Genomic DNA, 24,564 nt, shown 5'->3' with positions numbered 1-24,564 from the left:
CGATGTTTGCAAAACAAACGATGATTCAAGCATCCAGTTTTTTGTATCGCGTAACGAGACTCGTGCTCCTGCCTGGAACCATCGAAGACACTGCTCGAAATGTCGCGATACTAAAAACAACCTGCTGGCTTTCCTCGCATAGACAAATTCTGTCCACTCGACACCCTTCTGGTCTCAACACCGCTCCATCATTAAGTTACATCTATAATTACCTACTTAACCTCGAATTACCTTAAAAATACTGCGATTTTCACGCAAAATTCGTTCGAACGATTTCAGAAATTCGCGAGTACAAAAGAGTATCCCTTCGCGAAATGCAACGCGAGGAATCGCACAGCGGATGGAGAGTCTCGGTCGAGCGTGTCCTTCGGTGACCGAGTCCTTTCGCTCGGATTACAATTCGTGACTGAACGAACGAAAAGCACTCCATTGTATCGAGTGGAGCGGTTTGAAAGAGCACACTGCGTGTGTAACAGACGGCAAGACCGCCTAGCATGACGACATAACAGGACAAAGAGTTTACGCCTCGCATACGATACCCCCTCGAGAGGTTTTATTCGAAAGCCGCGTAACTGAACTCCCGCTTACTTGGTCTAGCGGTCTCTTATCGTCGACAAGGCCCTGCGCGACGATCTCGTTTCTCTGGGCCCGTGGTAACGACAGCGTAGCTCGTCGAAAAAGTGCGCGGTTGCGCTTTCTGGTAGGCCTCGAGTCTCTCGAGGCTGGTCGAGCTGGTCGAGCGAGGGCTCGCCACTGTTTTTCGAATTTTCTTTCTCCCTTTCTACGCGTGTCTACGATTTCTTATACTCTACGGATGATCGAACGTTGCGTAACAAGTTCTTGGACGTTGGAAATGAAAAACAGTTCCATCGGGTTAAACATCAGAAGTGGGTCACGAAAGAAATGTTCAGAAGTTGATCGTTAACCTGAATTATAATTCTAGTTAAATAAAGCGTTGGGACTGTTTTAGGATTCCTTGACTCATCCGTTGATCTCTCTCTTTCTCTTTGTTGAACTCTCTTCTACCACTAACGACGCGCGAGGAGCGAACAAAACCATGTAAGGGGCTCCATTTATGGCACGGCACTCTTTTACGTCATTGCTCACGGGTATATACACCTCGATTAGCCAGTTTGCGAAAGCGGATCGTAGTCTACGAGGTTTTTTACCAGCCGTCTGCGTTTGCCTTTGCCTCTGTCGCTTGAACTAGATCACGGGATCGTCGCTTTTTTTCTGTCCCTCCCTTTTTCCAGAATCGACGACGAAACGTCATTAGCCCCGATGGCTCGAGTCTGTTGTCAAGGCTATGGGATAGTTCTTTCGGTGCTGTTTGTTATGGTTCGCTTCTGGTACACGTTCGTTCGTATGTTTGGCTTGGCTGAGCTGCGCTTGGAGGCTAGCGATTAGGTATTTCAGGAAACTGGATTTGGCCAAAGCCAATTGAGAGGGCTTCGAATCTGTGCGATTAGAAAAAGGAGTTCGATGAGATTAACAACCCTTAGTCGTCAGTCTCGAGCGTGAACTTCAGTTAATCATCGTGGAAAACCCAAAAGTCACGCTTGCGGTTTCTCGATAACGTTTGGAAAAAAGATTCTGCGGAAAGTAAAACGCCAAAGGGCAGTGGCGTCATTTATGGCGCGGCGTGCAACCGTGGAACTCCGATTCGACGCGCTGTTCCATTCGCGTAAGCGTCGAATTATCACCTGGCGTGGAAATAATTAGGATCGACGCTGTTTGCCGTTTCTTCTACGCGAACCGTGACCGAATCGCCGCGAACGGTGATTTCGAGCACGGGAATCCCGCTCGACAGCTGTCCGCTCCGCTACGGGATGTGCTGCGATTACCTTTGAAACCGAATCTTCCGGAATTTTAGCTACCTACGTGCCGTTCCCCGACCGTTTTCCGTGCAGACTGCGCGTTTTATTTAGGAGGACAGATGCGGGGGCCATTCGATACCCCACATTCTGTTCGACTCGAACTATCTCGCAGTCCACGTGAAAGTAAGGATGGTTTGAGTCACCGTTTTATTTTCGCGTTTTGAAACAGCGTTCAAAGAATACAGATGATCAAAGCTGACAATGCGTTCACCGATTTTTAAGATTACTTTTTGAAAACACTCTTGCTTGCACAACTGTACGAAGACACGGTACTTTAATCTCATTGGAGCGCAGTCTGCGGAACGCTTGAACGGAATTGCAGAATACAACAGAAGCATTTAAATGTCGGAAGAAAGTACAGAATGCACACGATATGCAAATGCGTGGAATACATTCGAGTCGCGTTTTAATTTCTCGCGCGCGTTCCATTTCTGCGTCCACGTCCATAAAATAGTGAAATCGAAAACGAGTGTCGATGAAATTTACGAGCGTACGAACGAAATACGAAGCTTTCCTACGGTCGGTTAATAAAAGTTGGATCGCGGGAAAAACGGAGATCGGCCACTTTCCTCGCGTTCGAGTAACGTGCTCCACGTTTTCTAAACAACCGAGTCCCGCCTCTGCGCGGTCGTTCGCGAGAAAAGGGGAAAAAGAGCAGCGAAATCCCTAAACACATTGATGCACGGTCGAAAACCGTGAAAGTTGCAGCTAGAGAGCATCGTATGAATAACGAATGGAGTCTCTCTATCTCTCTCTCTCTCTCCCTCTCTTTTGTATGCAGAAAAAACAATAAGCCGCGTTAAAACGCCTCGATAAAGATTTGCTTCCAACGTGAAGCGAAGTCGACGAGGAAACGGTGGTAACCACCGTTTAACCGTGTTCCGTGCTCCAGAAAGCCGGGAATTAAATCGCGATGCTCGCTCGAGATGATGTTTTGTACACGAAACGATGGAAAGTGCGATGACGATCGTCGAGTTTCGAATCAGACTGGACGACGTAATCGTTATTCCCATTCGAGTGTACAAGAGGTACGTTAATAAAATCAATTAAAATGTCAATTAAAGTCAAAGTCGTCTAGCGATGGAACGATAATCGTGGACTAGGTTGGCTTTTGTTGTTCCAACGTGAGAGAGGATTAAATAGGTGAGAACAGTTTCGCCCGCGTGTGATAATTAATTACTTCTGAGTAATTATTCGTTCTTATCTTCTGTGTTTAAACATTTTACGATCGCGTATGAATATGAACGTTTTATAACAATCGCAGGGTAAGGACTTTGCAATTTCGTAGACGAACAATTCTTTCGATTCGTTAATTCAAATTGTGTCCATCGCAACATTCGTTTTCAAGTACTCGATTCTTTTGTTCCTTCGTGATATAAAGAGCAGAGCAACACCTGGAACACGTTCGAGACGCGAGACGTTTCACACGGAGGCTGTGTATAAAATAAAATCGAAGTAAACGCCTGAAGCGTTAATACTGGTAGCCTAATCGGCCTTCGTGTTAAAAGATAGTGCCAGCAGTGGGCTTGAGCAATGTTGCTCTTGCGATAGCGACGTCCGACCTAAATCTAGTTTTTACGATCGCTGGCTAATGGGTCAGATTAAACACGTAGTAGTTTATCAGAAATAGGAAGACGATTCCGAACTTTTATTCAAGACGATATTAAAATTATCAGAAATTCCTGCTTCTGTATATTAATTTACATCGCGTTAACTGAAATTGGTGGCTGATAAACGACGAGTGTCGACAAGACAAACGATCTACAAAATAACTCCTGAAATGTACACTGATTCGTCTTTCTCTCGATGTTGTTGCGAATAAAATAACAGTGTTCGAGCCAATTTTCAAATGGAACAGACACGAACGAGTCGATATCACTCGAACCATCGGAGAGACGTGACTTCGCGCAAAATTGCGAGGCGACAAGGCGCGATAACGAAGTCTCGTGCACGCAGAGATGGAAGAAAATTTCGTTCGAGTCCGACACGGTGATTTCGATCGAACCAAGGGCAAAGATTTTTCCCAGCGTTACAAAAGCTGGATAGGAGACTCGACCCGGATCTGGACGCAGCGAGTGGCAGCGAACCAGTCTCCGCGTGTACGCGCCACCGTCTAATTGACGTTCCCTGCCTACGTGTGTATTGTATCTAATTTTCTGATTAGACAACTTCCTCGCGTCTCTTTGTCGAAACGCGGGGGAGTAAACGGGGTAGAAATTGACGTATCCTTCTCTCGGAAATATCTCCACCGTAGACGCTGTGAACTTTAAGACCGAGTGACTCATTGCAAGATTGGGTCGAACGAGGGATACCTCGTTCGTTCTCTCGGTCCATCGGTACCATTTCGTTTGGAGATTAATTTGTTAGACGCTTGAACCGGTTGCGAGATTGGCTGCGCAATTAATCGCGATTTCAATCTCGATTTTAGGTCTCTTTTCAATATTTACAGCGTTCTCTGAAACATTTCAACAATCGAGTATTTGTTTTAATAATCGAAGTTCTACTGCAGTAAGCGTGGAGTTGCATTCGTAGTCGTGTTTCGAGACCTCGAAGTGATCGGGGGTTTTCATTCGTACGTCGAAAACATAGCGATAAAGCACAAACACGTAACTTTTAAAATCTATAACTAGATAAAGAAATTGTAATAACAATAACGTTACCAGTCATATGCCAATGGCATCCTTTTTTGCTTTCGCTTCTATTCGCAAGCGTTGGTAATTTATTTAATAATCTATAAAGTGCGCCATTCGATATTTTCCGATAAGATTCGATCATTCAGTAATAGAGATATGTACATACATTCCGTTTGAAATCGTTCTCAGGGAAGTTATAATACACACTTGGAACGTATTTTATCATTCATTGAAACGCTCTTGACGTTCTACCTACACATTTCTAAACGAGGCTCTAATTAAGTCTTTCCTTGGGAATGGAAATGTTGAATTTTCAATTCAACGCTCGTTTCGAGGCAAACGTATTTAAAGATCGAAACAGAACTGAAAAGAAATCTCTGGTTAAGAATAACTTGGCTATTTTAGGACGCAACTTTTTCAGGAGAAGTTAAAAGTTTCCAGACGCACTTCTTGCGTCTCAGTGGTCTCCGTGACTTTGCACGCGGTGCAATACGCGATCATCGGCGAAAGAAAATTGCGAAATTAAATTTCATTAAGATCAAGTAAAAAGAAGCTGAAACTCACTTTTTCGAGTTTCATTTTCGAAACGTTCGCGCTCGCCAAGCGAAATATCGTGACTCGTGTACTTTTTCCTCGAACCAATTGAGAAATACCGGTAGATTGCAAAAAAATCCAAACGGTGGACTTGGCCAGAAACGAAACTCGCAAACTAGCTCGAATAACTGATCACGTTCGCCAGAGAGACTATGTTTCGAGCAGACTAAAAACGCACGTAGGAGGGTTTAAAAATCCGTTGGAATACCTTCGCGTATCTGTCGCCTCCTAACAGGGGGAGGGGCCCCGGTTCGACGTCTCCTGGCGTAGGTGTGAACCGGTACGATCAGCCTTGGTCTGGGTATAAGGAATCCACCTTGGTTATTGCCAGTCTGATTCAGCTCGCTCGACTCGCTGTCACTCGTCGCGGTGCTGCTCGATCGCCTCGACTCGGACTCATCTCTGGCCGAGGAGGCACCCTCTAAGACACCCTCCAGCTGAGAGATCACCTCGGCGTACGGCTGTCTGCACTCGTCCTCCCTCGAGGAACGCTCGTTTCGAGCGTTGTTCGTCCAGTTGACGCCGCACTCGCGCCAGCTGGCCTCGTAGAGGAGCTCCATGGCTCGTCCTCGAGTCGCGTCCGGGTCCAAGAGCAGCTCTGGGTCCTCGAGCACCGCTCTGCCCGGGTAACTTCTCACTTTCATGGTCGAAAGTCCTTCGATGCTCTCTCCTTTCGAACCTTGCAGTTTCGTTGAGACGAGGAGGTGGTTTACGACGAGGTTGCAACGCTCTTTCGCTCGTTCACTGGCGGTGGGACGTTGCTCCAGAATAATGGCTGGTAGGGTTTGGCCCTGCCTGCCGACCTTGGGCTCGACTCACCGCGGAGGACATTTTCTAACGACGCTGCACTCGCTTCTGGCTTCCAGATGGAAATCGCTGTTGCGATTATTGCATTCTTAATACGATTTTAGGATAATTTACTTTAGAATCGAGTATATACAGTTGCGATCTGGCAGTAGATGATTTGGACTATCGTGGGCAGTGTTCGTTTCGTTCTAGGATAGAGATTATAGTACTATCTTGCAGTCGTGAGTCTAGTGATCGTTAAGAGTCATGGGTTTTTAGCGTTCATTGCGATGTAATTCCTGAGTCGTTGTTCCTGCAGAAGGAACACGGGGTTCGCTTCGTAACATCCTGGACTCGTAAATCCTGACTATTAAAACCCGCGCGTGCGTTCAGTGTTCCATTCTCCGGTGGAAATTAAAATATAATCTCGCGTTCCACGGCTCGTAATCATTAAAAGCCACGCGTGGGTTCGGTGGTTTGTTCTCTGATAGAAATTACAATATAATCCCGGTGCAATTAAAGCCCAGACGCGTTCAATGTTTGTTCCAGGATACGAATTATTCGCTGTCTTAATTCGTGGCGCGTAATTATCGCAGGAGTGAAAAATCACCGGCAGGAACCCTGAAACTCTAGATCGTCCAAAGCTGGCCAGGGTGGAACGGTGGGTTCCGCGTTTCCAGGTTGGCGATCAGGGTCGCGTGTCCGCCGTCCGTGGTCCGGTCTCGGCGAGATTTACCGTGGGAACGCGAAATTCGACGCCGATCTGGCGTTCGTCCAGTGGCAAGATCGATGAACGTTCCCCTCCGCCAGCCACAGCAGCCTCTGTTTGACTTTTACGTCAGAACTTCCGTGGCAGAGTCGCTCGCTCGCTCGTTCAATCTCTCCCCGCGAGCCGTCTTCGAATCGCGTGAATCATGCCGCGGACGCGCGCGCGTCCCGGTGGCGATTCTATGGCCCCCCTCGGACGGTGTTCCGGACGGGTCGAAGGGTTCGCTGGACTCTCACTCACCCTGTTCGCGGTTCGCGTGCGAACGACAGCCGTCAGGCGGCGAAACTCCAGGCTCTCGCGTTCAGCGGAACAATGACGCGGCTATTCTTAGTTTCGATTCCTTCCGATACGAATCCGGGTATCTGGATTCCTGAGGCAGCCGCCGCGTAGGGTCAACTTTTCCACCGCCTCGAGTCTACCTCGCATTCCTCCTCATGCAAATGCGATTTCTTCATCGTCCCGCGCACCTTTTATCCTCGCGACACTCTCGATCGGGATTTCAGTCGGAATCGGGTCACACAAAGCACTCTGGCGAGGGATCGGAGCTAGGGATTGCGCAAGGGATCCCCAGCGGTGGGACGAACGGGAGACCGCGGGCCAAGGTCCGTTCTCACTCGCGCGGCGTCCCTTCGGATGGCACCCGCGTCGCGCAGGGGATGCTGGGCTCGCACGGTGCCCTGGCAAAGGACGATCCTGAGGTAACCGCGGACGAGGACGCTAGCAGGACCACTCCTTCGAGACTGACGCTCACTGACAGCGTTCACGACTGGTGAAAAGTACGCCCGCAAAGAGCGTGCACGAGAAACTCCCTTCCCCGCTGCCGACTGCCAATCCCCCACTATGTCTCCTGCCAGCGAGAGAAAGGACAGTGGTTCTCAGCCTCGGATCCGGCTAGCTGTTTCTCACACTCTCGAACCACTCCCACGTGTATACTGGGTGACTCGTGAATAGCGGATACCCTACGAGTGTTCATTGCTCTAGTTTTCATGCGAGCAATGAGCACCAGCGTGTTTTTAGTCTTCGTTTGCTCCGTTTCCTTTTTACTACGAGTCTACAGTGTTTCCTTGTTTTCAGAGTAATTAGTAGCTTGCTATACGGGGACGAGGAAGAACGTGACGTCTTCGCAATTTTGTAGTTTATAGATTAATCGATGTTCGCGTAGCATCGATTGTACGCGATAAATCGATGAAAGGAGGTCTTGTGTGTAGGTACGCGTACGTTGAACGATCGGTTGTTTTGTAATTACAAGCAATTGAAAAGGTGCACGAAGAACGAGCGTGAAGCTACCTCGTGTCGTTTTGCGGACACCTGTACACTTCGTGTTCGTCGAGGAACGCGTGCACGAAGCTGCACTTTGGTGTCTTTCAAAGGAAAGAGAACGCAGCGTTTTGAAACGTAGCTTGGCGCCACGCAGCGGTGTTATTACATATTCGTATTTAAGATTGAAAGTGTTAAATTCGCACAGAGTTCGTCAAGGAATAAATCAAACGTTTGATACCAGCTGTATCTCTTCCTGATACGGTTGTTTGTTTAAAATTGTCGTAAAACGCGGCGAAATAATCTACGCTAATTGTGAGAACAAGATCAAGCGACAGGGCAGCCAAGTGGGAACAGGCCAGGCAAAAGTGGAGCAATCTCCGGCAGGAATTGTTTTTCGCCTCTTACGCCCGTGATTCATCTTTTTCCCCATTTCCATCGTCCTATCGTTATTCTCCATTTGTGGAACCGTTGCATTTTACTTTTTAGCAATCAGATTTCACCGACGACCTTAATATCGCCGATCATTCTCTTTATTTGCTACCACCTTTTTTTAGACTCTCGCAACAGTCGGCCATTTTTCTACGCGAGCTACCAAAGAAGAGCAGCCGCGTTCACCAAACGAAAACCTATAATGATTTATTTTGCGCCCGCTTCTGCAATTACCAGGCATTAGATTTCGACATTTTGCATACTTTGTTTCCAGAGGATGCACTCGGTTATTTAGATTCTTTTTCTTCTCCCTCAGTTGCCAGGTAATCGAGGGTAATTTTGCTATTACGGAATACACGTGGATGTTAAAGTTACAATGAGGTAATAATTTCATGTAAATCACCAGCTGACGAGCACCTTGTAACGTAAGTTTATCATTAAATTTTTATCTAAGCTATCGCGGTAATGCTCCTGTTTCCATCGCGTCGCGCGACTCAAAGTACTGCTAATATACGACGCTGCGCGATTTAACCTGGTTAATTCACACCTTCGTTTAGTCTCCTCCCGTAATTAACTGTAATCGCCACGAGTCCTGCTTTATTTCCGTTTGCGCCATTTTATTTATCGTCAAGAGCACAGGTTTCGTTTTTCCTCGACTTCGATTTAATTTCAATACTGTGCATACACGCGTGGCGGAAAACGTAAAGTTATTCATATTGAAAAATATCATAAGAGAAAGTGTAACATCAGAAAGCATTAAATGACATACAATTCGATGCGATTAAAATCTCTTCTCCACTTAAATCTCCACCAACTCTAACATGTTTAACAAACGTATTTTCTTTTAAAATTATTAACAAATATTTCCCATATTTCTTTCAGCCTCGATGCACTTCTTAAAGAATATCATAAAATTCCACGGAGTTCCACAGACTCTTATCGTCCGAATCGGCGAGGAATTTGCAATAATCGGTTACTCGAAATGAATGAAAACGCAGCTCCACGTGTTTTCGTTGAACAGATCGGCTCCTCGTCCCGTCTCGCAGATTATTTCGACTCGTCGAAACGACAGAAGGGGAGCATTGTTTTATAAATACGTTAAACCGATACATTAATAATTGCTATGCCATTACGGTACGCGAACTTCCGAGAGAAAGGGGCAGCGGTTCTCATTCCCGCGTTAGATAACGTGACTCGCGCGAGTGCATTACCGAATGTCGTCGAGCGTTACCAACGAAACTGTTGGCGTCCACCTCGTCTAAACGGGAATTTAAAGTATCGCAACAGCCCAAGAATCGGAACGCCCGTTTGAGAGAAAAACGCGCCGCTAGCGCATTCCATTTCACGCGTTATGAGATTTTTTAGCCGCGCAATTAAGGCGGAGAAAGTGAATAAATTAATCGTTCGAAAAGTTCGCCATTTACATAGATACTACAGGCATTCTATAAATATTTCAGTCGTTAAATACGTTGTACACGTCGTACATAAACCATTACATAAACGAACGGAGTGTTAGGCTTCTTTTTATTCGAAGAATCGTTCTTGAATCGTGCTAGAAAGAAATCGCGATAATGAATATGGTCCCGCGAAATTACGAGTTCCTATCCTTTTATATTCTCTTATCAGCTTTTATTGCAACAAATATTTCCTCGTGAAGGAGCCACGATCTTTGTCTCTCTCTCTCAGCAATTATTTGCGCAATCTTTACGCGACACGATGCTAAACGTAATGCGTTTACACAGTTGGCTAAGCCGCGATAGTTGTAGTAAAACCCCGCTTTATTACGTTACACGTGACCTGTTACGTTTAGATTTAATTGTTGCATCGTTGCGCAAACCGTGTCCGAGCGCGTCCGATCGGCGCCGGAAGTAAAGGGAAATTCGTCGAGAAAGAAATCGGTATCGAGGGAACGCGAATTGAAACGCGATTTTACTCAGCCCATTAATACTCGTGGCAATTACGAAACGGGAATAAAGAAGAACAAGGAAGGCATTACGCGATAAATCATTGCGCAAGTTGTTGGGAATTTTTTTCCAACTTTTCCTTCTCCATTTTTTTCGTCAGCAGACGTTGCGATCATTTCTCCGGTTACGTGTGTGTTTTGCTTTCTATGCAAAGTGAAATCGCGTTACTTCTTGTTAACATATTTTTCGTTCAGGCAACGAGAAGATAAGAGATGGTATCTTGGTGTCTTCTCCTTCCACGAGCTCTTATTTTCACCGATCTTGTCCTAAGCGACGAAACCATTTTATGTTTCAGGGTCGCATAAATACTTTCTCGTATCACGAACCTCTTACACTGATTCAGAACGTTCGCATTATCTTTGTGCTATTGAAATTCGTACGCACGAATATTATTTGCAGAAGCAAAGTACTAAAAAAATATCGAAAGAGAGAGAAGGCTAGAGAGAAAATCTGTGGGACGATCGGAAACTTTTGGTACGCAGTGTACGTGGACGGGGAGCGCAAGACTTTGTTCAAATAAACCGGGGCGGATACGCGCGTTGAAAATTTGGAAGATATCAAGCGGATATTTTAAGCCAGCCCCGTGAAACGCGCCGCTGGATTTCCTTAAATACGAGCTTCATTCTTATCGTCCAGGGAAGAATGCGCCGTATTTTCAGCAACGTTTTATTTATAACTGTCGCTACGGGAACCGGTTTTCCGGAAGAAAAAACAAGGCTTGAATCATTCGGTTCCTGTAAAGTACGATGAATCACGCACCGCGCGGCTCGCCAGTTGGATTAAACTGAATTTATTGGAGAATTCTTGTCAATCGAACGAGGCGATTCTTTCGTTCGACGGGATCGAGGACGTTTTTATCATAATTTACTTAAACAACATTCATGAAACGATTTCGTTTATTCTTCGAATTCTTACGTAAATGAATGTTCGAATAACTCGACCATTAAAAGGAATTCACTCGATTTTATAGCCGATTTATCCAGCATGGGATAAATTATATTCACGGACGACAGGCTAAAATACAAAACGCAGACACACCGCGAGATATATAAAATTGTTAATAAAACAGATTACGTAACCGTAGCAGGGAATCGTTAAAAAAATTGCGAGCATACGAGATGAGTGGGTGGACGAGATAAAGAAGTTCCTGTCCGCGCTTTCTCCGTTCCTTCGCACTTTCCGTTTCGACGATTACCGCGATTAACTCTATCGCGTTTGGTACAGTTTCCAACCGATCGAGATGGCGGACAGTGCGAGCAATCGCCCTGTCACAGTTGAGCAAATTGAATTCGAATAACATCGAGCACACGTTAAAAATAGAACAGAGTGAACTTACTTTGCTACAGAAAATAGAAAACGTTAAATAGCAAGTGATCGTTAACGATTAACTCTTACATGTGTGGCAAGTGGATCGATTAAAAGACTTTTTTACGCGAGAGGTTAAATATAACCGAGAATAATCTGAAGTGAATGAAAATCGGTTAGGAGAATAAAGAGTGTCGTCTGACTGGCGTAAGATCGCGAAAGGTGGATCGTGTTCGCGCGAAACTTCAGAATCGCGATGCAGGAAGGCGTAACGGTACACTATGTGGTCGCAGGGAACAATGGTCGACCTTGATGCAGGCTTGGTGAATAAACTGAAATTGCACGGTGCGGGAGTAGATTAAAAGCCATCTCGATTCCATCGTCCGAGGCGAACCGATCTTCCGACCGTGTCTACTCGCGCTACGGTCTTTCGTAACCTCTGCTTCAGAGGACGCGAGACAAAAATTGCTTGTTCGATGCTTCGTTTTCGAAAAATATCGGTATTGAGAGAAATTATCGGTACGCGTTTAATATTAGTAACAAAATTGCATCGCGTACTATCGTTTAGCGTAGACTGTACAGATCGATGGATGAAAGTGGAACAACGTCTGTTAAAAAAATAATTTCGAATGACAAAAAAATCGGTGACTCACCTTCCATAACGTACACAATGGAACCCACATCTCCCTCGCGTATGATGGTCGAACCAGCCGAGAAGGTAACAGGATACATGCAATCCACGATCTCTCGGATCTGCGTCAGCTCCAGGTTCTTCATGAAGTCATTGTCCAAAATGGCAGCCTTGATCAGTTCGCGAGACCTTAGCAGAGAAAAAAGAAAGCAGATGTTATTCTTTTATCGCCAGTTTCTTTCCCAATCGCCGAACGATCTCGGGTGGATTGCTTCGAACGCCATTTTTATGGATCGAAATGTCGATCCGGCGGAATAATACATAAATACAGGATAATATGTGTATAATATTCGTATAACAGTTCGTCAGCCTCATATTTTCGCTGTATCGGTTAACAGATACCTTTGAAACGTTGAAATCGCCTAACGAAGAAATTGAAAGTTGGCGGAGTCCACGATTTGGAAAGTTATGACGAATCGAATGGTGCTGCGAGCGAAAAAGGTTGCTTAAGAAACAACACGAGCAAAAGTTAACGAAGCCACGTGTCCCGCATCGAAAATAGTCTGGAAGTAACACCCTGTCACGTACTGTCGCGGTAGCGCCGATTCGTGTAGGTGAAACTGTGACTCGGTTATTGTGCAATCGTCGACCAAATTTCACTCTTAATAATAGCTCTATGGTGAACGCCGAGCCATCGATCACTCTGCTCGGCCTCGAAGACAGTAACAATCGTTTTCTTGGGCTGCTTTCAAAACTATGTCACGAAACATAACCACGATATTTATCATTTCGTTTCAACCTCTTCTGGTTCGAAAAACAATTTAAAAATTAATGGCACTAATGGTAGACGAATTAATCCTCCCCTGCGAATATATCTTACGACATCACCTCTGTCTGACCATAATCAGTGCCATTAATTCTGTCATTTTGTATAGTAAATCTTTCGTAACGTAATTTGCCCCATTCGAGGGGTAAAAAGTAGGCAAAAAACGGGCGAGCTGTGTACCTTTGCGGTTTCTGAAACTTGACGACTACCCAGGTGTCTTTATTGAGCGGTTCCGCGGAGATGGCTTGCCTCTTGGCACGCTGGCACGGTCCGATGCCATTCGAGGCGAGACTGAAATCGACGATCTGTCGAAATTTGTCGATCTCGTTCTGCAAGTAACGAATAGTGGCGTCTCTCTCGTCTATAGCTTTCTCTAGGATCTCGATCACTTCGTCGCGACGTCGAAGCGCCTCCGTCCTCTCGTAGAGGAGTCGTTTCAGGTCGCGTATCGAATCCATGACCATCGAGATCGCTGTTCCTCCGCTTCGATTAAAGTTTCCTTGCACTGAGATTCTGCTTCGCGACGATTTTTGTACTTCCACTTCCACTGGCGAGTTTTCTTCTTCATTGGGTCATCTTTAGATTATTATTGTACTCGATGGGACGTGGAGTTTGCGATGGGCCCAACAATGGTGGACGATGTTTTTAATTTCATAATAGTTTGGTCGAATATCATTCGACGAGCTGAATCGGTGAATTTGGTAGGTGTTTTAACACCGCACAGAGCAGTCGGATTAAAGAAAGAATTCTTAAGCCACGGAGATTGTTCTAAATAAGCATCAGTTTACTCGTTAAAAATATTGTTAAAGAACGAGTTCCAATTCATTATCTGCGAGATACGTATCTGTTTGATCAACGACAACGTGAAACGAATTTAAATGATAGACACGCTGACAATAAGATAAAAATAAATATATATATGTTTTTATAATATCAAATTGGAACGAAGTGATGAAATCGTTGCGGATAATTCCGCGTAGCAGAACTATCGATTACAAACAACGAGATGTCCCCCTTCGAGTAAATGTGAAGTATTCGAGTAAAAACGTGACAAGAAAAGTTTCGTTCTTTAGCTGATCCAAATTTAGATCCCCTGTTATCACGAGCAAATTGACCACCAAACGTGGAGTATTTTTATCGATGAAGATGAGCAAATCGGTTTCATGGAAATGTACGGATTGGCCGATAGAAATCCAACAGGAAACACGAATTCCACAAGGTTATCGAGATACGCTCGTGGAATGCTAGAGATCGATAGATCTATGATCGATGATCGCGATACGGGTGGCTATTTTTGGACTGGCTTTAATCTCAAAATCTGAGCTGGTACACGTGAATTTCAAAACACCGTCTCGACTATTCAAACTCCGGATGCTTCGATTCGAGCAGCGCGTTACTCGTTAATTATCTCGTGGGAGATTTTATTCGTTTCCAATTAGATTAGAACGTAAATCCCATTAAATACGTTACAAGACAATTTTCGAACGATTAGCAAAGTTTAATGCAATTAGAGGATACGATGCGTGCGAATCGCGAGTGTTACTCGTCATCTAAAATATTCATCGGATAAACAATTTAACAAATGTTTATCGAGCTTGATAAGTTTGCATCGTGAGATATGGAAATGAGTATAATTAAAGCTCGATCATTTTTCAGTCGAACGGATACCTAATTACATGTAGATTCTGAATTATACTAAGTGATTCTTACGCAATGACGTTTAAAACAATTGTGGAAAAACTGCATGTTCGAACGAGCGTTACAGACGTTGTTTTTATTTTTGGCATCAACGAGTTGGAACAGGTAAGCGAGATATCACGATTATATAATGGCAATTTCAAACGGCGAGCGTTCTTGAGCTTCTCGATAGAATCGAAGTGTGTACTTTCGAAAATGGCCGTGGAATAACAATGATCGACACCTTTTGCGACTGGCGGTGTCTTCCAACCGTCTTCCACCACGACTGAAACTAGAAACGAATAGTTTGCTTTCGAATCGTTTAAGTATACTTCCACTTTCCTTTTTTTCTTTCATCGTTTAATGCGCCATTGATAAAGGCGAGAAGAACATTCTCTATCGAACAGAATCAGCAGACCTTAGCACTTGATTTTAATCGCCAGCGTGTACATCACCGGTGTAAATACAATAATATTATTGCTATTTACAGATGAGATCTCACGTTTCGCGATAGAAACCACCTTTTCAACGTAACAATTACGAATCACCAGCCACGACCACAAAATTGCAATAACTCCTAGAAGTAAACTCTTCTTTTCGAACACTTCACTTTTCACGAAATCGACTAAAAATTTTGCGGATCGGTAGGCCACGTAATTAGTTCGAAACACTGTAATTATTCGCGTTCGAAATAAAATATATTTTAGTACGAAAGTATTGACTCTGGATCGCTCGAAAGACAACGATGGGGACGCAGAACCGTCACTTGGAAGAGTCTCCGGCGAACTGACAAGAGAGGCCGCAAATTTGCTCGAAAGACCTCGATATTCTCTGGACGATTATGATTGTCGATCGGCCAGAGATTACACGGGAAAAGTGATTTACTCAATTGTATGTTAATACAGGATTGATCTAGATAACATCGATTTATTTGATAATGCCTTATAAATTGATACGAAATCGGCTCTACACTCCTGATTAATAATTATATTTACATTAGATTATGCAATATGGAGTTCTAAAAATTCTGAAAAATTTAATGTCTCAATAAGATTCTAATTTTCTAAATTGATTCCGCCGTCATGCAAGATAGCCGCCATATTCAATTATTTCCAGCACGTAGTTAGATATATCCTTTTATGTAAGGTTTTTTGCATGCAATTGAATAATCTAAAAATGGTTTTCTGTGAAACCATTGTGCACATTGATTTGAATGTTTTTTTTTCTTTTACTAAACGAAACAGGTATGCTAATCGCTTAGGGTGCATGTAATTTCTGAGGAGGTTTCTGTCAGCAAAAAAAAAGTCTCTCTACTCATTGACATTCTTCATTAACCCGTACTATTTTAATAAAAACACATCACCTGCAGTGATAAACCAAAGCAACCACAATTTAATAGCAATACTCTGTTACTTCAATATTGATCCTCCGCCTACTCCAAACGCCAACACTTTTAATTACCCCAATATTAACACTCGTTACTACCTCAACGCAGACGCGATTTACTAACCGCACCGCCAACTATATTAACCAAAGATAACGTATTAACTTTAATTCCATATTAATATCCGACAACTCGCAACATTTTATTGCCACTTGTACTACTTTATCCCCCCAACTTTCCTAATTATATCAATGCCAGCAATCTCCGTATGAAACCACCTATTTTTACGCCTCGAATAACAGCGGAGCTATTTAAATATCGCCGCTCTATTACTCGGTTATTAACACTCGTTACTGCTCCAGCTCTAACGCTCTTAACCAACCGAATAACGACACCGCTCGTTACACTCGCGACGCACTTGACACAGTCGACACGATCCGCAGGCGAAGGAACACGCGCGAGCCAGCCAACCCAGCACCTCAAAGGTTCACCACGGAACTGATCGTGGAAGGATCAGACGGCGACCAAAGCCGATGGTCGCGTAGGGTGAGAGACTTAACAAGCGGCTCGGGTTTGCGCACGGTCTATTTTTGAGATATAATCGCGACTCCGCGCTTCCTCGAACCCGGAACGCGAGCACGCGCCGCCTGTTAGACGCGCGCACCTCCACGCTGCCCATTTCGTAAATGGTCCCCTTTCACCTGGCCCATGCTCGCCTCTCTAACGTTCGTGACCAGCGTTCGTGCCCCTCGAATACAGCCTCTCGAGAATTTCACCGATTTTCCCGACCATCCGGGTCGAAGTCGATCGTCGCAGGTGACATTCGAATAGTCCATCGAGCGTTTCTATATGGAACGTTGCAATTGCAATGCTGGTCGAGTTGCAATTGAGTCGTTCAGGAGTGACATTTTGTACTGATTGCATCTTGGACGGAAGTTTGTAGGAATTGTTTGGGGTGTCATTGGGGGATGTTTTATTTTGTTTCATTTAGTGGAGGGTATGGAGGTATGTTTTACAGATATGTGTTAAGGAGAGCTTAGGTGTGGTAGAGTGGTAAATATGGGGGTGGATTGTGTGAGGTTCGTGTAGAAGGGCGCAGCTTGTCTGACCATGGTCTGACTGCGCTACTTGTTCTACTGATGCGATCATGATGAAGTAGCAAAGTTTATAGTTGGTTCGCGCATTTTTTAACTCATCCTTGTGGTCGTTTAGGGTAACGTAGATGTTTGGGGGTTATCGAAGCTGAGTTTTTGCGGACGTTGCGTGTTCTAGAGATATCAGATTAGGAGGGAATGTATTGTAAAATTGAAAGTATAAGAAAAGTGAATGATTACTTACTGTCCCAGTTACTGTCCCCACGTACAATATAATGATAACGCGAGATAAAAACGAATGCAGTAGCCGCCACGATCACGCCATGTAGCTCTCGTTTCAGTAGCTAAAAATTTCACTTAACGTCACGTTTCACGTGAGTTATTACGACCGAGATTTTCCTCGCACCCTATTTTCACGTTTATTTTTACAGTTACAAAAGCACGACGAGAGATCGAACGGATACTGACCCAAAAACGTGTACCGGACGAAAACGTTTCGAACGTGTAATTAAAATTTCAGAACGCGGAACGAAATTCTGAGCGTAGCGTAAATAATGCGGTGGTCATATTTTAGATTTAAATTGGATAATAACAGAGCATAACCCGTGATTTAATAGAAGAATGGAAATCGTACCAAATCGATGTTGCACAGCGCACGTTGCGTTCAACTGGCGTAAGGCGAAACGTTACAACGTTACATCAGAGCGAGCAAATTAAAAACCTGCTGTAGATAAGACCGATAGACTGGTCAATTAGAATGCACTTTTCGTACACCTACTGTGACACAAATAACAAGCTACGTCATTTACCTATAAAAACAAGACTGGAAAAGAAACGAGAGGTCGCAGTGATTTGCGAAAGAAAAATCAGAGGAAATAATGATCAATACTCAGGACCAAAGGAATCATTAACCGACCAATCGTTTCTACGTAAATACCACTCGCGACGGATTAATTTCCAAGCAGTATTTCGCAACCGTGAATGTTATATTTATAGCATATCGCATGTACGATAAATAAAGCCGTCGGTTATTAATATACCGTGGTATTATTAACGAGGCTAGTTGTATTAACATTTTTTTTTTTTTTTGTTAATGTGCACTCGTGTTTCAAGCAATCATAATTTTATTCGTGTGCATTCTGAATTTTTAATTATCAAGAAATGAGCGATATGCAGCCAGATATCGCAATTAAAGTCTGTAAATAAGGTTTAACATGCAATTAGAGAATCCTCTCCAAAAAGACAGTATCGATCATTGGAAGATGTAGATACAAAACTTGTAAAACATCGAAAATACCATGTCTATAATTACTATAATTATTTATAATTATCGGAATGAAATCAGATACGTCTACTATTTCCTTTATTGCTTTTATGTTATTATCTCTGATACGTGCACGTGTGTAGGCAGTTCTTATATTTAACATCGCGTTGAACGTGGTTAGAGGCAATTTGTGAACCTGATTTAAAGCGCCCTACATACGAAACTGGTATTTTCAATCGCCACGACCCCCGAAGGTTTTCCTTGACTTTGGCAGACCTTGATCGTGGCGAAGAACTGCTACCACCATTTATGAGATATCAGCGAATTTTACCTCTTCAAAAAGGTATCGTTCTCACCTTCGACTTTAATGTTGAACTTCATTAATTAAATATAGACGTTTCTTTCTTTTTTAATCAAATGAATTTACAGAGACAGAAAATTTCGTTCGTCTTTGTCGAATAAGAAAAAATTGAATAATTGCTGGTTACCATTGGACACGAGTTCAAGATGGCTACGCGACTACGTAAGATTCGAACGATTGATCTCTGTCTTTTCTCTCTCTCTCTCTCTCTCTCTCTTTCTGTTGCGATGCGATACTTGCTGGAAAAGTGAATCGTCGGTGCCGCGCCGAACGATTAATCAAACGAGTGTTTGTTCTCCTTTTCCTATGAAAACGAAGTTTTTGTTACTCCAGAAATAAATACGAAATACAAAAAAGTTCGTAGCAATTAAAAATAATTTCTGTTCATAAATTACAGCGATGCATGTATAAATAATTTACTGTTAATAGCAGCTAATTATTTTTAAAACACAGTGTCTATGTAGTCGAGACAGAGACCTGGAATAATTACGATGCACGGGATAAAAAGGATCAGCGTTGATTCGAATTCCTATGATTTCGTAGTAGTGGAACTCGATAATTCTGGTGCAGTTTCAGACGCAAGACGGACGCGATTAATTAAACAGTTTTCGAAACGAAGCCCTGCTCTTTCAACGTTCACAATTAAAATAATCTTTGCAAATATAAATAATGTTTTTCGTACAAGGCTATTAAATGAATAACAGCGAAAATATGAATATTAAAAGCACAGTGACATTGACACCAACAATTAAATATCACGTATTATACACAAATTTCAATTTTCATTTAGTCCCTTAAACAAGTGAATCGCGAAAGGAGAGGAATACAAGCAGCAAAACGTTCCCTCCGAGACGAGGTACCGAAGAATAAACCGCGAGCTCTAATCAGGAGTTCTGGACACGGTTGTCCGCAAAAGGTAGAATTTACCATAAACCAGCGGTTTCGAGAGAAAAACCGCTGGCACGGTTCCGACGAACCGCTTGCACGTGGGTCTCGAAAGAACGAGGCCTTGCCTCTTTTTCGTAGCCGCACAATGCAGCGTAAGAAAGGCTTGTGTGTTCAGTTGCACGTAGGCACCGATCCTTCGGGCACACAGTCAGCCCATTACGGGGAGCGTCCCGTTTGAATTATTAAAACGGCGTCCGCCGAAAACCTTCGCGTTTCCGTTTCGCAACCGCGGCTGCGCGCACGCGCGGATCGACCCGTTCCTTCGACTCTCTATCTTCGATCGTAATTAGAATTTCCGCGCGTAGACGGGTCGCAATTAAAATTACTACGCGAACGCGACGACCAAGTGGAACGGACGCGAGCTCAATGCTTTCGTCAAGAGGAAAATCTCCAACGATCGATGATTACTGGGCTTCCAAGAGTTTCCGTTCGCGGTGGAACGTCCGTTTTTTTAAACTTTGAACTTCTTTCGATCGTTCGAACTGCTCTGATCGAATTGGCAGGAAGATCGTCGGACGCGTATCCACAATCGAATTTCGTTCGTCGATCGTTTCTTATTTAATCGCGTTATCGATACGGATCGCGTTGTCGAATCATCGAGTGGACACTGTCGGGATTCGTCGATTTACTTGGTCAGTCGTTGAAACGAGGAGGCGTGGTCCATCAATATAAAATGGTTAAAGATCTCGTACACGCGAGGCGTCCGTCGCGATCAGACATTGGCGTAGTCTTTCAAGAGCCGTGGAAGATCCTCGAGTCATTGGTGACAAATTTCTGGCCCTCCATCGGTTGGAATTAAATCGCGATTAACGAGACGTTAAGCGCCACGATTAATACACGCGGATGGAGGTAGGCGTTTTTCTAGATCGAGAGATACGATTGAAAAACGTTATCTGCGTTCGTTCTTTGTTTATCGAGAATAAAAAAGAGTTTTTAATTCGATATATTTTCTATAGTAATAAATAAAGTAAATTCGTTTATCTATTTTACGCGTATTTTAATCTGTTTAATATTTCTATATAAATAAAATAGATCTTTCGAATTATATTTCTCTAACTTTTAGAATAGACTGTTTAAAAACATTTTGTTGAGAGAAATCGTAATCGTTTCGACTGGTTCGGTCGTTACCGCGTTAAATGCAAGTGGAAACTTGTTGGCGGTTCTTTCATTCCATCGCCACCCTCGCCGCGCCGCTATGACGAAAACGGTTAATTGGCTACCAAGGTTGAATCAGACTATTCGATGAACTAATGAAAGAATTTATCGCCGTACCGATGTTGTTTCGGCCATTATCGAGATTCTGCTCGGGCAAATGCTAAACAGATTCAATAATTCCAGGTTATTCAAATACGGTTTGTTAATAATATCGAGTCCGCTCGTCGATCAAACAGTAAACAAAGTGCTCCAAATTACACCGAGCAATGCCAATTACCCCTTAAAATCGACACGAGAGTCATTTGGTATGATCGCGTCTGATCCTCCGATTCAAGAAAGGGCTTCATCCCCCTTTTTTCTAAAACACTCGTTCAACTATTCGTACTTGGTGTTCAAGCAATCATGTTGAAGTTACTTGTTAAAATTCCGTTAAAAGAACTACGTGGTACCTTTTCCCAGAATTTCTTTGTAATCTCTCATCGATAAACAGAAAGAACAGGAAGACAAACGCGTCAGACAGAAATGAGCCACGCGCGAGCAGTCGAGACGAAGAAGAAACGTAACCGTTTGCACTGGTAAGTGTTACAATACCGTTTCCATCTGATTCTCTTAAACAGACTCCCGTAATAACTACAGCTGGGCATCGCATTCGCTGGGAAACCACGGACTGGCCTGAAACCACCGGAACCGATCCTCCTCGGCAGCCGATCAAGCAGAAAATCTAACACGTTCACGGTTGGTTTATCGACCACTCGAAAAATCGAGTATTACGCACCACTCGCTCGATCGAATCGATCCGTTTCCGAGGCGGCTCGACGAAACGCATCGAAGCCCGTTATACGCGCGCGGCAGATAACGGTTTAAATGAAAACGACGGCTATTTTTATGGCGACGCGGGCCGATTCCCCGCGATAAACGGCCGTGCGAATATCGAACGCATATGCGTGTCGAGATCGGTTCGCAGTCCAACAAAGTTCGTTGATCTCGCGAAGGATTATTCAGATCCGTGCGGTTTCTTATTGGCTTTCTGGTTTCTTTGTTCGACCCGTGCGCGTTTGCCCCTCTTCTTTACGCGATTCCGTTCCACGCGTGGGATCTGAATCGGGATCGCGTAATCGCGGATGACGACTGTCGGATCGATCGACTCGTTTTTTTCTTTATACGCTTGCGATCGATCGATTCGCGTTCATAGTTTTGCTCGTAAATGTGCTTTAAATATGTATCGCGAGTGGGTAAAAGAAGTGTAGAATAGAAATCAATGTTTGTCCCGTTATTGGTAGATCGTTCGAGGAACACGAATTGGTGTTATTGTAGATCGCAGTTGTCTTAGAGGGAAATGAAATATTGAAAAAAATCGAACGATCCCGTTCCCTCGTCGAGCGAGATTGAAAGCGAAAGCGGTACACTCGATGCGTGAAATGATATACGCGGGAATAATTATTAGCACGCGTCCTTGGTATCGATCGTTCGGAAAAAATTACGTTCGGAGACAGGAAAGGGCCTTGGTGAACGCGCTCGAAAATAAAACCAGGCGAGTAAGCAAAATCTGTATTTCATTCAGCGGTGGCCGACGAGATAGCCGCGATAAGGCGAGTCAATTCTTCGCAATCGGGTGACTATGCGAAATTCATTTGTTTAATCAACAGGATGTTACGAAGAGTAATATACGGCCTCGTTACTTCTTTCTTCTTTTTTGTCGTTTTCACGTAAACTCGCGGGGTACCAAGCGAAGGTAACGTTACAAGGGACTTAATATTCTTCCATTCTTTCGTTCTAACAGAAATTATCCACATGCTCCTTTGCTCTCGACGTAAACTTGTTTTCATTTCCTGCCACAAGCCATTTGAATCCATAAAACGGCTATAAAACATCCCACGAAACTCAAACCCCGCCGACAATAAATCCACACGTGGTTGTACATGATAATCGTTCCGAGTGAACAGGCCGGAAAATCGAGAAGTAAAAGTTGAAAGGAGAGGTACCGAAGAGATCGAGGTCAGCGAAGAAGGTCTCATCGGACCAAAAATTGGTCCGTGCTTTTTGCTCGCGGTAATACTCGCTCTCGAGGGACCACGGTTGCGCAACGTCCACGGTTATACGATTTCGTCGGTTCATGTACGTGGGAGAAAGGAAGTTGTTCCATTTACCCGCGTCACTTTTACTAATATCGAAAGTGGAGACAATCTCTGGGGAGGATGCCTTGGGCCAGGCATCGCCTTGATTCGGCGGAACAATTACGAAATCAATTGCGTGCCTCCTTCCTTTTTGCCTGGCACACGCGCGTTTTGGTATATTTGTTACGAATCAAAATCGTCGATTCAAGAGTCGTCGAGTTTTTGCTACTTTCTTGGATTACTGGGAGGATATCTCTTGCACTCGAGAAAAATTGTGAAAGTTCGCCGCAACAAGAGAAAGATTAATGTTGCTTAAACGTGTTTGCAATCTTGTTGCCTGTTGAATGAAATATCATTGGTCGATTTGTCAATAGGATCGACGCTGATCTTGCCAAGAGGAAGTGGAACTTTTAATTGGAAGTTGAAAAATGATTAGTACTAATTGTTAATGTATATGTATATATTTGGATATTTTTTATGTCGCGTAGACGTTATCCACGTTGCCACAGAAGATTCTTTTGTCGAAGGAAGATAACGCTTCTGTGACGAATATTTTAATCGACAAACATGTGTCAATCTTTTATCACGTGCAATGTTATCTCCTACTGAGCATCGTTCAATATATTGATAGTGTATCGATAAATTTAGCGTCAACACCGTCGAACAATTGGTCTGAATCATTATCGGTGACTTCGCGTGGAATCAAACTAATAATAAGTTACAGCTGTCCTCGAGAGTTTTGAAATCTATAGAAATAGAGATTAAAGCTATAAAAGAATATCTGTCACTGTTCTATTTACCAAACAATACTTTCAAAAGAAGCATTCCCTCTTAAAAAAAAAACTATACATATACCATAATTGTTTGTACACATAACAGATCTTCTAGTATTTCTCCGAACGATAAGAAATACAAAAACTCGATCAAAAATTACGTTTCACTCGTGCAGAAAACTTTCAAAGGGCAACAAAAATGTAAAGAATGGTAGTACGATTTCGTAAGGAACGATGTCCAAACGGAAGTAATAGCGAAGCGATCGATGAAAGCAGACGACGCGTTTTGGCAGTACCGACGGAGCCGATCTGTGTAGAAAACGATACACGTCGAGCAACAACAGGTGACGGAGAATAAGGTGAGCCGCGACCGCGAGAAGGCGCCACCGGCCAACGACGATATCACGAGGAGGCGCTAATTCGCTCGTTCGTGGTCTTGGCTCGAAGCTCGTCGTCCGGCCGCTTCTGTGGCTTTAACTTTTTAAAATGTCGCCGATGGCCGTGACAGGGTCTATTTTTAGCCACGGTGAGATAAGCGCGGCGGGGAGGACGGTCGAGGAGAGACCTGCGAGCGAGACGAAAAAAGGGGTAACACGGTGAACGAGAAAGAGAGACGGGCAGAGGGGACGCGAGTGGGACAGCCAGTAGCGTAACCGGATGGTATTTTAGTAGGCACTTGGAAAAACACCTGTTTAATTAACTCTCTGCCCGCATCGTAAT

General features: G+C 43.9%; 1 protein-coding gene across 3 annotated transcripts in view; it reads right to left on the bottom strand.

Annotated features, from left to right (window-relative positions):
• For (cGMP-dependent protein kinase for) overlaps nucleotides 1–24,564 on the bottom strand; it is a 53,245-nt gene that overhangs the window by 10,766 nt on the left and 17,915 nt on the right. The window contains exons 1-2 of one of the 3 annotated variants that reach the window (XM_076909253.1): nucleotides 13,255–13,488; nucleotides 12,271–12,437 (exon numbers count right to left, since the gene is read on the bottom strand). In XM_076909253.1, the coding sequence (XP_076765368.1) occupies nucleotides 12,271–12,394 (124 nt within the window). In that variant the 5' untranslated portion in view covers nucleotides 12,395–12,437; nucleotides 13,255–13,488. Of the gene's footprint in view, nucleotides 1–5,312; nucleotides 5,765–12,270; nucleotides 12,438–13,254; nucleotides 13,489–24,564 lie in introns of those variants that run through there. The other 2 variants (XM_076909252.1, XM_076909255.1) reach the window with 2 other exon arrangements.

This window comes from Xylocopa sonorina, chromosome 1, assembly GCF_050948175.1.
Source record: "Xylocopa sonorina isolate GNS202 chromosome 1, iyXylSono1_principal, whole genome shotgun sequence".
In the NCBI taxonomy this organism is placed as follows: domain Eukaryota; kingdom Metazoa; phylum Arthropoda; class Insecta; order Hymenoptera; family Apidae; genus Xylocopa; species Xylocopa sonorina.
This window is presented reverse-complemented; position numbering and strand designations above follow the sequence as displayed.